The sequence below is a fragment of the Pyrus communis genome, chromosome 4, assembly GCF_963583255.1.
Source record: "Pyrus communis chromosome 4, drPyrComm1.1, whole genome shotgun sequence".
Lineage (NCBI taxonomy): Eukaryota > Viridiplantae > Streptophyta > Magnoliopsida > Rosales > Rosaceae > Pyrus > Pyrus communis.
The window spans coordinates 749281-762685 of record NC_084806.1 but is presented as its reverse complement, the minus strand read 5'-3'; the positions used below and the strand labels follow the sequence as shown (position 1 = coordinate 762685).

Here is a 13405-nt window from a genome sequence, read left to right as displayed (position 1 = left end):
GGTCGGTCAGTCTTCAAAATGTAGTTGTTGGGTTCGTGTTAAGAAATGATAAGGGAATGTTTTGGGAGGCGATTCTTTCAATGTTGATGGAGCTACGATTTTCAAGGCAGAAGCTATGGCGCTGAAGGAGGGTCCATTTTTTGCCCTAAAAAAAGGGAAGGTGTTTCTAAGATCCAAGTGGAAGGAGATTCAAGATTAGTCATCTACTATGTGCTTGGTAGTTGGTCTGCTCCCTGTAACTTGAAGACTGCGATTGCAGAGATTCGAAGGCTGGCGACAAAATTTCAATAGATCTCTTGGCGACATATTTTTAGGGAAGCTAGTTTTGTTGCATACGCTTTTGCTAAGCATGGCCTTAGTCTTCATTCCAATCATATTTGGGATGGTGTTGTACCAAACTTTGCCGTCCCAGTCATAAATTTTGATTTAGTTAGGGCCGATTGTTCTCATGGTTCCTCTTTTTAATATAAAACTGTATGAATATAAAGTTTGATACAAAGAAGATTAGCATGCTCAATTACACACATAAACTAAGACCGGTTCTAACTTTTTTAGCAAAAGGCTTATAAGTTAAGTAATTTAAAACATTTATCCATTCACTCGAAATTTTAAATTCGACTATTCTTCTTACATTATCGTTAACATAATAAAAATGAAACTAAGTAACAGCTACCAACCTACCACGTCATTACCAGATGCTACAAACATTATTCCAAAGATGCGAATAGGTTTCAAATTACAATATTGCCCTTGTTAAAGTCATCAGTTCCTCAGTTGTGACAAAAAAAAAAAATTTAAAAATTAAGTTGGAAGATTAGAGCAGAAACATAACGATGTGGACGTGTGAGAATTAAGGGGCATCCTTCCATCCCTTCTTTTTATATTCTTTATTTTATCTTTTTTTTTTATTTTTTTATAAAAAGTTAATATAAAATGTTAACGTGGCTTAACTATGATCGCTCAAATAGGAGGAAAAGAAAAAAAAAAGAGGAGAAATAATCATACTCCTTTCAATCCGTCGCACATGCATCCATGATCTTGATTTTGTAATTAAAATAATAATATGCCATAATTACTTGTTTAACTAATAACACATTTGATGATTAAAATAAAAGAACTTTAACGAAAAGCTCCTGGTACAGTTCATTTTAACGAAAAACCATATTTTTACACTAGAAAGTCAATCATGGTACTATTCACTTTACCCTTTATTTTGTTCTTATCGTTAAAACTCAAAGTTTTCAAGCCATTTTCATTAGTTTTCCTTTAAAATGAAGTCTAATCAAATCCCCACATCTGATGCAAAAGAAAATTAACAGATAACGCCTGCTGCTTACGTCGAGTAGATCCAAACAATTTGTCAATTCTATTCATCTTCTTCTACTTTTTTTATTTGTCTTTATGTTCTTTGTAAAAAAGCGAGGAGTCCAGATCACCAAACTATTGAGCAGCGTGCTATTGACACATTTGGAGTCTTGTTACAAATTACAAATAATTGTAGATAATAATAATATAGTAGATTTGTCACTTGATACTACAATCTAGTTTGAAAGTAAGAGGTTTTAGATTTGATTATTGCCAAATGTGTATTTGAACCATATTATTGCTAGCTCATTATGAGTCTAAGCTCATCACTTTTCCCTTAATGTAAATAATATCGTTTGTTCAAAAATAATAATATAGTGGCTTTAATTACCATAGAAAATTAGGCAGCAAAGGGCAAATATATGATTCATTTGAAAGAATTTTAAAATGACTGAAAACGTTTTAAAGAAAACTTTTTTGGATTTCAAATTTTTTTACCATAAACGCTTTTAGTTATTTTAAAAGTACTTCTAAACGAGTAATAGCACATGATTTTTTTGAGCTACATAAGTTAAGTTTGACAAATACATGTAAGCCATGTTGAATCAAATGCTTTTCTGATCCCCTCTTACCCTATATTTTGGGCTATCATCTAAAGCTAGAATATTTTGGTTATGTGCTTGTACAACTTTATATTCCGAGATATTCAACTCTTAGATTCTTAATCAAGATCGAATCGTTAAGATCTTGATATAAAATGCATCGGAACAACGTAGAATTTTTTAATATAAAATAAACGCGGACAGTACGGAATTTCCGATTAAAATGTTATATAGGCGACAACTTGGTGAAAATAACGACTAAGAAATTATTTAGTCAAGATCTGTGATCTGTAGATAAACATAGAAAAATAAATAAAAAATAAAATAGTAGTTACTCTGAATTCATCGTTAATAAATATCCACCGTAAAAAATCATCAGTCCGAGGTATTTCCAGTCGTTCGGTGAGGCGATTATTTGACAAATCGGCGCTTACGTCCAAGAGCAAAATCGCCAGGCATTATTTGTCCGTGACAGAACGAAACGTGACCGACAGTGATCGTGTCGTTCAACTTCAATCATCTTCTCAGAGTATATAAAGCGCGCAACTACTTTTTTTCAACAGCAAAAGCCGCTCGCGAGTCTTTACCACTAGTATGCTGCTGCTTATTGCTTAATCAGAAGTCAAAAGCTGAAAGCTTTAAGCTTTTTAAGCTGGGACTGAAACAGGAAGTCAAATTTTGGTGGATATTAAGTAGAGCTTTTGAGATTGGAGAAATGGCGACGGTGACGGCATGGCAGTTACCGTACAGAATCTTGGCGGTGGAGGAAGAAGAAGATAGCTCGTCGGACCCGACGAACGCGGTGGCGTTCGTGGGGTTGTGTTTGGTGTTAGGAATCGCCAGCAGGCATCTGTTGCGTGGTACCAGAGTTCCCTACACTGTCGCTCTGCTCATCCTTGGCATTGGCCTCGGCTCCATAGGTCTCTCTCTCACTCTCCTCCATTTATTCTTGTTGTTATTATTATTATTATTTTAATGATTGGGTTTCATATAATATTAACTGGAGCTAGTTATCAAACTTCGTATTTTTGCTGATTTCAGTGATTTGAATCTTAAAAATGAACAAAAAAAGTTAGGAGCTTGTTTATATGAATATATATGGTGGATCCGCGGCAGTATTGTGTCTACACAATTTCTGACACATGTGGAGTTCACTGTCGTAATTTCAATGATCTGAACTCTTTATCTGTAGAACATCGTTCATGGATCATTTTCGCAAAAATCACTAAAACATTCATTTGTAGTGAAGAAAATGGACGAATACGATTCTACAAAGATACCCTAAACACTTTAATCCAACGGTTAGATGGTTTTAGATTTGAGTGATTTTTTGGTAGACATGATCTCTGAGGAAATACCTAAATGATAGCTTGTTTGGATTGTTAAAATACATTACGAAGTGGGTCCCACAAAAACGTGTGTTAAAAGTTGTGTAAAAAGAGTGGTGCCACGGATCCGTCCCTTATGTTTATATATCAAAATTCAGTGGTTTTAGGGTGATTTGTGGGGGCAAGGATTAAGAAAATCAGCAGCAGCATCTCAACAGTGAGGTTTCTAAGAATAGAAATAGGAACGGAATATAAGGAGGAATAAATGAACAACAACCATGAAATTGTAGTGAGACACAATTTCAGATGGTGGGATGATATGATACTCTCTGGCCTCTGCTTTATGTCTTTGTTAGGAGTTAATTGTTTGTTTTAATTAATATTTGCTAATTAAAGGTTGATAAACATGTAGAATATGGCACACATCATCAATTGGGGAGGATTGGAGACGGAATTCGAATTTGTAAGTTCCAGCTTTACATCTTTGCTGACATAGCAATTGCAATACCGATTATAGGCTTTGGATCCTTGTGGTGTTTTGACTTGGAGGGCTTTCTACCGTGGTGCAGGGGCAAATATTGATCCTTCACTTCTATTGGCTGTTTTTCTGCCTGCCCTTCTTTTTGAGAGTTCGTTTTCTATGGAGGTGCACCAAATAAAGGTCACTTTTCTTCCTCACATATTCTAATCGTGCAGTTTAAAAAATTAGAGTTTATATAGTTTTTAATTTTGTTCTTCCTTTACCATGCTGTTGTTCTGCATATTCACAATCCTGGAAAGTATGAAACATATATACAGCAATAAGACCAGCAAACTTTACTTTGGTGCAATTCTAACCTGTAGCTTTCTGCAAAGTCACTGGTTGACATGAAATTGTCCCGGATATGAAACGAACCGGCAAAATTTTCTATTTTTCGTGCAGAGGTGTATGGTACAAATGCTCATACTAGCTGGTCCGGGTGTTCTAATGTCAACCTTTGTCCTTGGATCTGCTTTGAAGGTATCCTAAACTTTGCTAATTAGACTATATGTTGGAGTTATATAATTATATTGTCATATTCAACTGCAGCTCACTTTTCCTTATGACTGGAGTTGGAAAACATCACTGTTGCTTGGGGGGCTTCTTAGCGCTACTGATCCTGTGGCTGTTGTTGCTCTGTTAAAAGAGCTTGGTGCTAGCAAAAAATTGAGTACAATAATTGAAGGAGAATCCTTGATGAATGACGGGTATAGATTTTTAGTGACCTAACACTATCTCAAGTTAGATAATCCATTCTCTACTATCCAATATTTAGTGTAGGTGAACCATGGGTGGTTCATATGTATGAATTGTTGTGCTGTTGTTTTTTACAACATTTGTGTAAATTATGCCTTTCGTATTTTCTCTTATCTGAATGTGTTTAATTTCGTCCAGGACAGCAATTGTGGTGTATCAGCTATTTTATCAAATGGTCCTTGGAAAGAGCTATGACTGGGCCGCCATAATTAAATTTCTATCTCAAGTTACATTTGGAGCGTATGTCTTCCATATTTCTTTGAGTAGAGATGGCAGATTTGTTTCACATGTTAACTCTTTTATCGTTCCAGTGTAGGCATTGGTCTTGCTTTTGGCATAGTATCTGTACTTTGGCTCGGCTTCATTTTCAACGACACCGTGATAGAGATCACACTAACACTTGCTGTCAGCTATGTTGCTTACTTCACTGTATGTTCCTTTCCAAAATTGGATGCTTCATCATATGATTATTATTCCAAATTGCTTGTTGTCATGTCAATAGATATGTATGAATTGGTGCAAAATTCTTAAGACTGAAACCTGTCATAGAACTGCTATAGATAGTTCTGCAATTACTTTTACATGTGACCGGGAAGTTGTCTACTTGCATGTATGATCCTTTCCAAATTTATGTAAAATATTCTTTTGATGTCTCTTTTATCCCAAAAAACAATCAAGGATTGTTAACAATAAACCATGTCTCTTATGGTTTCTACTAGCGTAAAGAAGGTTGATGTATTCCACTTAACATATTATAATGCATTTCACTTATCTGGAAAAATATGTGATCATTAGTTGCCTGTTTTGTGTATGAAACAACTGAGATATTTTATTCGGGTGCCACAGGCTCAAGAGGGTGCAGACGTGTCCGGTGTCTTGACGGTGATGACTTTAGGAATGTAAGCTGAATTTCCCGATAACATCTCATTTCTCACTGGTGAATGCATTTATCCTAGGGAACTTTAACGAAAAGCTTTCAGTACTGTTCACTTTAACGAAAAACCATATTTTTACACTAAAAAGTCAATTCTGGTACTATTCACTTTACCCTTTATTTTGTCATTTTCGTTAAAACTCAAAGTTTTCAAGCCCTTTTCATTAGTTTTCCCTTTATCCTAATGTTTTAATCTGTGGACAGGTTTTATGCTGCAGTTGCAAGGACAGCTTTTAAGGGTGAAAGCCAACAAAGTTTACATCATTTCTGGTATATCGTGTGGTTGTAGTTATCACTTTAAACTAAGGCTGGCTGTTTGATTAAACAAAGGTCCAATTCATGAGTAAATTCATCATATAGTTAATAATCTCTAAAACATAAAGATACAGCAAATGTGTGAATAGTTTGATAAAAAAAATCTCTCTTGAATCTACTCTTCATGAAATTTTAATTGCTCGTACTCTATGCATCTTGCACAGGGAAATGGTTGCTTATATTGCTAATACCTTAGTTTTCATCTTGAGGTAAGTGCATAATCCATCGCTCTTTAGTTGTATTTTGTTTTGTGACAATAACAAAATGGAAAACAAAACACATATTTTCTGTTTTTCTTTTCAGTGGAGTTGTTATTGCTGAAGGCGTTCTTAGTGGTGAAAATATTTTTAATCACGGTAATCCTTACTTTTCAAACATGGAGATATGCATTTATGTACTCATTTTTGCATTCATAAATATATGTACTCGCTTGGTCATAACTGAGCACACGCACACACATACACAGGCAGATCAGGTGTGGACTCTTCCAAAGCACAAAGGCCGAACAATAGATCTTAGCACTGTTGCATATTTTTGTTGTTTCACACCGTATATCTTTGACATTCTTCATAAGTAGCTCCTTAACTTTGTGGATTTACCTTCTAAATATTTATTTTTCTTGTAATATGTTCTTACAGATAATTTTTCAACTTTGTTTGCTGATTACTATATTCTTATCGTTCAATATAGATTACATACATTAAGAATGAAGAATGAAAGAAGAAAACGAAAACTATCTTTTGGGTGGTTAACATTTTAGTGGATTATCTGTTAGTTATTTTATATGGAGTGCAAATGGAGGCCCAAATGAGTTAGGGGTGAGGATCGAAGACCAGGAAGTAGCAAAGAGCGTTCGCTTTCGCTACCTACGATCTATCTTGCAAAAGAATGGAGAATTAGATGGAGACCTCAACCATAGAATACAAGCTGGATGAATGAAGTTGAAGAGTGCATCCGACGTGTTGTGTGACCGTCATATGCCACTGAAGCTCAAGGGAAAATTTTATGGGAAAACAATAAGGCCGACGATACTGTATGACACAGAATGTTGGACGGTTAAGCATCAACACATACATAAAATGGGTGTAGCAGAGATGAGGATGCTTCGTTGGATGTGTGGGCACGCAAGAAAGGATAAGATTAGGAATGGGGATATCCGAGGTAAAGTAGAAGTAGCCGAAATTGAAGGAAGGATGAGAGAAAATTCGTTACGGTAGTTTGGACATGTGCAACGAAGGCCTACTAACACTCTGGTTAGAAGATGCGATTACGGGACAGAGGTCCAAGGCCGAAGGGGTAGAGGAAGACTTTGGAAGAGACTATAAGAAAAGACTTAGAGTGCTTGGATCTAACGGAGGACATGACACGTAACCGAGCGCAATGGCGTTCTAGGATTCATATAGCCAGCCTCATTTAGTGCGATAAGACTTTATTGTTGTTGATCTGTTAGTTCTTTTATGACTGGTTCTATCTAACTCTTTGCAACTCTAATTCTTTTTGTTTCAGGAAAATCTTGGTCGTACCTCATTCTTCTCTATGTTTATGTACAAGTTTCCCGGTTCATAGTTGTTGCTGTTTCATTTCCCCTTCTCCGGTATTTTGGATATGGTTTGGACTGGAAAGAGGCTATAATCCTTATATGGTCAGGTCTGCGAGGGGCTGTAGCATTGTCACTTTCACTGTCAGTGAAGGCAAGTTGTTAATTACAAACTGTTGTTTATGCAAAGCAAAATTTAACTTTTATACCTTGTGGTTAAAATTCAATCTCTACTGTCTGTTAATTTCTTAACTTTTTCCTTTTGAAGTTGGACGGTGCATCATAAACTTTTCCGTTCTCAATAAACCAGCTGCTAAACCTCCATTTTTTGAGTTTGTGAAGGAAATGTTTCACTCACACATCTAACTGTTTGCTGTGTCAAAAGTGATTATTGTAGTCTACATGCAAGTAGTTTTTAGTGCATAATCTGACAAAAGGAAGCATCTTACATTTGAAAAGATATTCCCCCCATCCCAACCCACCCCCCACCAAAAAAACCTTTGAAAGTTTTACGTTCATATTGCTTGTTTGTGCGTATTCATTTCATAGTATTTTCCTTTTATTTTTTTTCCTTCTGAATACCCATGATTTTCATGGCTTCTAATTGATTTACCTTTATTCTTGTAGCAAACTAGTGACAGCTCTTCACTTATCAGTTCTGACACAGGAGTCCTTGTACGTATCTGAAGCATGAGCGCACACTTTCTTCTGTTTCATTGTATAGTGTGATAGATTTGCAAACAGACTAATTAATTTATTCTTGGACACCGCTTGAGATACTTATTTAAGCAATCTGTGTAAACCTTTGCAGTTTGTTTTCTTCACTGGCGGAATTGTCTTCTTGACACTAGTTGTGAACGGTTCCACCACACAATTCATTTTACGCCTTCTAGATCTGGACAAGATATCAGCAGCTAAGGTGAGGTTTAACTGTCCTTCAAAATATACAACTACATTGTCCTTGTAGACCTATGGTACTGCTTTACGTTTCCCTTTCTTTGTTTCAGGATTATAATTTTAAGTAATTCCTCAACATTTCATACAGCTATTAATCCATTTGAACACAAATAATAATTGTCGAGATTAGTTAGAGGAGGTCTATGCTCGAGCACTTGTTATGAGAATTTTCTTCCGTGTATGCATTTGGTTTAGAATGTGTGGGCACACGAGAAAGGATAAGATTAGGAATGAAGATATTCAAGGTAAAGTAGGAGTAGCCGAAATTGAAGGAAAGATGAGAGAAAATCGATTACGGTGGTTTGAACATGTGAAACAAAGGCCCATTGACGCTCCGGTAAGAAGATGCGATTACGGGATAGAAGTTCAGGGCTGAAAGGGTAAAGGAAGACCTAGGAAGACTTTGGAAGAGACTCTAACAAAAGACTTAGAGTATTTGGATCTAACGGAAGACGTGGCACAGAACCGAGCGCAATGGCGTTCTAGGATTCATACAGCTGAACCCCACTTAGTGGGAAAAGGCTTTGTTGTTATTGTTGTTGTTGTATGCGTTCGGTTTATATCTATATCTTTGTTTGTTGCAGAGGCGCGTGCTGGAGTACACAAAATATGAAATGTTGAACAAAGCATTAGAGACTTTTGGTGATCTTGGAGATGATGAGGAGTTGGGGCCTGCTGACTGGCTCACTGTGAAAAGATATATTGCAAGCTTAAATGATGTTGATACCGAACCTGTACACCCTCACGATGCATCAGAAAGTGAAAATAGTAATAATCCGCACGTTACACATTTGAAGGACATACGTGAACGTCTTTTGAATGGTAAATTTAGCAGTGTTTATATTTCAGTCCCAGTAACTTAAGCTTAGGCATTTGTTACGTTGCATATTTCTGAAACGTAAAACTAAAATGCTTAAAGATACTGGTGTCAAAGTTAAAGGTTGCTATATCTAACTGTGGCCTCATTTGCTAATACAAAAAGACCATTTTAAATCAGGAGTCCAAGCTGCTTACTGGAACATGCTTGATGAGGGAAGGATTACACAATCTTCTGCAAATATTTTGATGCAATCAGTAGATGAAGCGATTGACTTGGTTTCACGTGAGCCTTTATGTGACTGGAATGGTTTAAAAGCTCATGTTCATTTCCCAAATTACTACAAGTTCCTTCAAACTAGCGTTTTCCCTCAGAAATTGGTAACCTATTTCACCGTGGAAAGGCTGGAATCTGCATGTTACATTTGTGCTTCCTTTCTCCGTGCCCATAGAATTGCAAGGCAGGAACTTCATGATTTTATAGGTTAGTTAATACCTTTTGTGATTGTTGTTGTAATGTAAGAACGGAAATTGTTTTGGTTATTATCTTATTGTAGTAGCCCTATATTTTGAAAAATATGTAATTGATCTTCATGTGCTTATTTATTCAGGTGATAGTGAAGTTGCTTCTGTCGTCATTAATGAAAGTGAGGCAGAAGGAGAAGAAGCAAAAAAGTTTCTGGAAGATGTTCGTGTCACATTTCCTCAGGTTCTGCGTGTTGTAAAAACAAGACAAGTAACATACTCAGTTCTAAACCATTTAATTGAATATCTCCAAAACCTAGAGAAGGTTGGCATATTGGAAGAAAAGGAGATGCTTCATCTTCATGACGCAGTCCAGGTGCGTGTTGGTGATTTTTTGTGTCGTATAATTATTTAGTGTGTGCCTCACTCATTGACGATAATAGATTTTGTTGTTATTTTGGTTTCATGCAGACTGATTTGAAAAAGCTTCTAAGGAATCCCCCATTAGTAAAGATCCCAAAAATAAATGATCTGATTAGTCTCAATCCTCTAATGGGGGCCCTTCCGCCTTCAGTTCGTGAACCACTTGAAGGTTCTACCAAGGAAACAATGAAATTGCGTGGTGTGACGCTTTACAGGGAGGGATCCAAGCCTACTGGTATTTGGCTTCTTTCAACTGGGGTAGTCAAGGTAATTAAAAGTTCGATGCTACGACATTTTCTGTTTTTCCTCACGGATAATATCATGGATGAGAATTATTTGTGGCAGTGGACAAGTAAGAGCATAAAAAACAAGCACTCGCTGCATCCAACCTTCACTCACGGGAGTACTTTGGGCCTGTATGAAGTGCTAACTGGAAAGCCCTACATTTGTGACATGATCACCGATTCTGTGGTTCTCTGCTTTTGCATTGAAATTCATAAGATACATTCAATGCTCCGGTCCGATCCCTCAGTAGAAGACTTCCTCTGGCAGGTATTCTTTTACTAAAAATTTCTACTTTGTAATGCCGGGCAAGTGAAAAGATAATATGATGATATGAATTTTGGAAAGGATTATGGATTTATAATGATGTAACTGATTTTATTTAATTCCATTTTGTTTTTAGGAAAGTTCTATTGCTCTTTTGAAACTTTTCCTTCCACAAATATTTGAGAAAATGACAATGCAAGATTTGAGAATTCTTGTTGCGGAAAGGTCAGTGATGACGATTTACCTAAGGGGCGAATCTTTTGAAATTCCGTACCGTTCCATTGGATTTCTGTTAGAGGGTTTCGTTAAAATCCAAAGTGTCCAAGAAGAACTGATCACATCACCTGCACCTCTATTCCCCTCACATGGTTACCAGAGCTTCCAGAATCTGGAAACAGCAGGTGATATCAAACTTCTATTTCAAAAGATACTTGTCGGAACTAGTTTCATTCTTGCATAAACCACTTCTGCATCGTTAATGCTAATCAGTTTTGCTGCTAATTGATCACAGGCACCAGGGTAGCCAGTTTTTCTCATAAAGGATCCAACTATCTTGTTGAAACAAGATCGAGAGTGATTATATTCGACATCGCAGCATTTGAATCTGACAGTGCTCTGATTAGGCGCTCACCCTCGTTTATATCAAATGCAGTTGATCATCCTCATAGGTCTCTTACTAGAGAGCATAGTGGTCTTATGAGTTGGCCTGAGCAAGTTTTCAAAGCAAAGCAGCAAAAGCAGAACCCCGAAGGGATTGACCGACAAAACAACAACTTGTCTGCGAGGGCTATGCAGTTAAGCGTTTACGGCAGTTTGGTAAGCTCAGTTTCTTGATGTTCTTTAGTACTTGGGATTTGATTGTGGTTTTATCTTTTGGTTCAAGCTAACTTATTTTCTCATGTTGTGCAAACAAGGTGAATGTGAATCTGAGGAGGCGTGCTCGAAGTTTTCCGAGAAGTGGTCCGGTTAATCCATCACACACCGTGTCATATCCAAGCATGCCATCATATCAAGGCCGTTCACACAATGTGTCATATCCGAATATTCCATCATATCACCACCGTCCACTGGTTTCAGTCAGATCAGAAGGGGCAACAACTGTGAGAAAGAACCTTGAAGTGAGAAAATTCACAGGCCAAACAAATCCTCCAGGGCAGCAAAGTACAGACCCAAATAAGAGCCATGTGGTAGAGGATTCGAGTGATGAATCGGGTGGTGAAGATGATGTAATTGTGAGAATCGATTCCCCAAGTACGCTTTCTTTTCCCCAGGCTCCTTGAATGTTTATCTCATGATTCCGAAAACCACGATTGTAATGTTTGATTCACTATCGTTCCAAGTATCAAAACAAAGCGTCTCTGTAATTTTTTTTTTGTTGGATCTTAGAGATCTTATACGTGACGTCAACCATCAATCGATTGTAGAAATGAATAATTAAAGTTTGCATATATTTCGATTCGCTCCCCGCTCCTCCTGTGGAGGGTTGAGATGAAGAATTACACTTACGTCTGTAATAATTTGGCAGATGCTCAATCTTGTACATGAAACTTCTGCTCGTCACATCCAGAAAAAATATTTCTTTCAACGTTCTACCTGTGAGGACTGAAAATTAGCCTTCCTCTTTAACCTCGTAAAGCATTCCAACCTCGAAACGCCGAGGCAGAGGCACCCCGAAAGCAGGCAGGGAAAACCGACAGTTAACTTGCTGAACTTCACAATCCAGCACTCCTTGCTGCTTCCAAATAGATCTCTCTTCTCGGACCTCTCAAGGATCAAATGGAAGACGTCCTGAGGTGCTCTGTAGATGTGCCTGCAAGATATTAGTAACTTGACTAACAAAATCGTCTCCCTCGAGGTTTAGGGGATCTGCATAGCCATACTGAATAACGCACCCATAAACTCCTTTCAGGCCGAGTTTTGTGACGACAATCCTCTCATGATGGGCAACCTCCGGAACCAAAAGGTATCGAAGAGTAGTTAACATAGTGACCTGGTGAAGGGATTACATGTTTTTATCATGGTGTCAAAGAATCGGAGTGAGGCCGTCTTAAATGTTGATGTACAAGGAGCACAATCCAGGAACCCTTTGAACCAACCACACAAGACGAAGGCGAGGATAAAGGATATGGCAAACGGAATCCATCCATCTTCTGCGATCTTCGTGAAGACTGCACTCACGTAAGCACTTTCCATCGCGAAGAATACGCACAAGTGAAGAGCAACCAGCACCGGTGGTGTTCTCCATATTATGATCATTACCAGTGTCAGTAATATTGTGGTGATGAGCATGACTAGATTCACAACAACGCCCGAGAAAAAGGGTGTCGAGATATATATATATAGACAAACGCATATATAGGTTATCTTATACGTATATATTTATTCCCACCTTATTGTTGTCTACATAATAGAGCCGTCCATAATGCGAGGCTGATTGAGACGATGACCACTGGCGGCAGAATCGACGACAACAGAAACCTCAGACGCAGTCACCGGCGTCGAGTGCAGTGGTTGATCCATTAAAACACCACCACCGCTGACGCACCGTCGCCAAGTCCCCAGCTCACTCAGAGCCTCCCCGAGTCTTAACAACTCGGATTCCGAGTCCGAGCGACAAGCTGGAGAAGGAGGACTAATTCCCCTTCAATTTTTTACTTCAATTTTTTGTTGCAAGGTCGCAATTTTTTCTTCATATCTGCAATTTTTTCATCGTTGCTAGGCCCTCCTGCTGATTGCTGAGAGCATGTCTGCTTCTTAATTTACGCTTGTTTTTATGTGACGTGAATGAATTCGTTTCATTCATAAATATTAAAAGTACTCCTGGATATCAAGCACTTACTATCAAGTAAAAGCTAGTCGTCAGTCAGTCAGGTTGAGACAGTAAGGTCGTTTAGGCTT

The 13405-nt window shown here is 37.7% G+C and overlaps 1 protein-coding gene across 2 annotated transcripts; it reads left to right on the top strand.

Annotated features, from left to right (window-relative positions):
• The first annotated feature begins 2463 nt into the window (after window positions 1-2463).
• On the top strand, window positions 2464-12012 carry LOC137731995 (sodium/hydrogen exchanger 8-like). Of its 2 annotated transcripts, XM_068471269.1 has the most exons (22): window positions 2464-2827; window positions 3648-3698; window positions 3805-3896; window positions 4158-4235; window positions 4305-4462; window positions 4650-4751; window positions 4823-4940; window positions 5358-5410; window positions 5650-5715; window positions 5925-5969; window positions 6064-6116; window positions 7267-7451; window positions 7925-7972; window positions 8109-8216; window positions 8839-9076; window positions 9252-9554; window positions 9682-9911; window positions 10007-10225; window positions 10304-10510; window positions 10644-10908; window positions 11019-11323; window positions 11422-12012. In XM_068471269.1, exons 1-22 carry the CDS (start codon window positions 2623-2625, stop codon window positions 11785-11787), a joined length of 3495 nt encoding a protein of 1164 aa, XP_068327370.1. In that variant the 5' UTR covers window positions 2464-2622; the 3' UTR covers window positions 11788-12012. The 2 variants fall into 2 exon arrangements, with proteins under 2 accessions (XP_068327370.1, XP_068327371.1); XM_068471270.1 differs by lacking the exons at window positions 2464-2827; window positions 3648-3698; window positions 3805-3896; window positions 4158-4235 and having other exon boundaries at window positions 4327-4462; window positions 4655-4751.
• Window positions 12013-13405: the final 1393 nt, after the last annotated feature.

Coding starts and splice junctions, on each gene's coding strand:
- LOC137731995 (XM_068471269.1), top strand. CDS start 2,623: ATGGCGACGGTGACGGCATGGCAGTTACCGTACAGAATCTTGGCGGTG. Junction 4,236..4,304: donor TCCTTGGATCTGCTTTGAAG/GTATCCTAAACT, acceptor ATTCAACTGCAG/CTCACTTTTCCTTATGACTG. Junction 10,226..10,303: donor TTTCAACTGGGGTAGTCAAG/GTAATTAAAAGT, acceptor TATTTGTGGCAG/TGGACAAGTAAGAGCATAAA.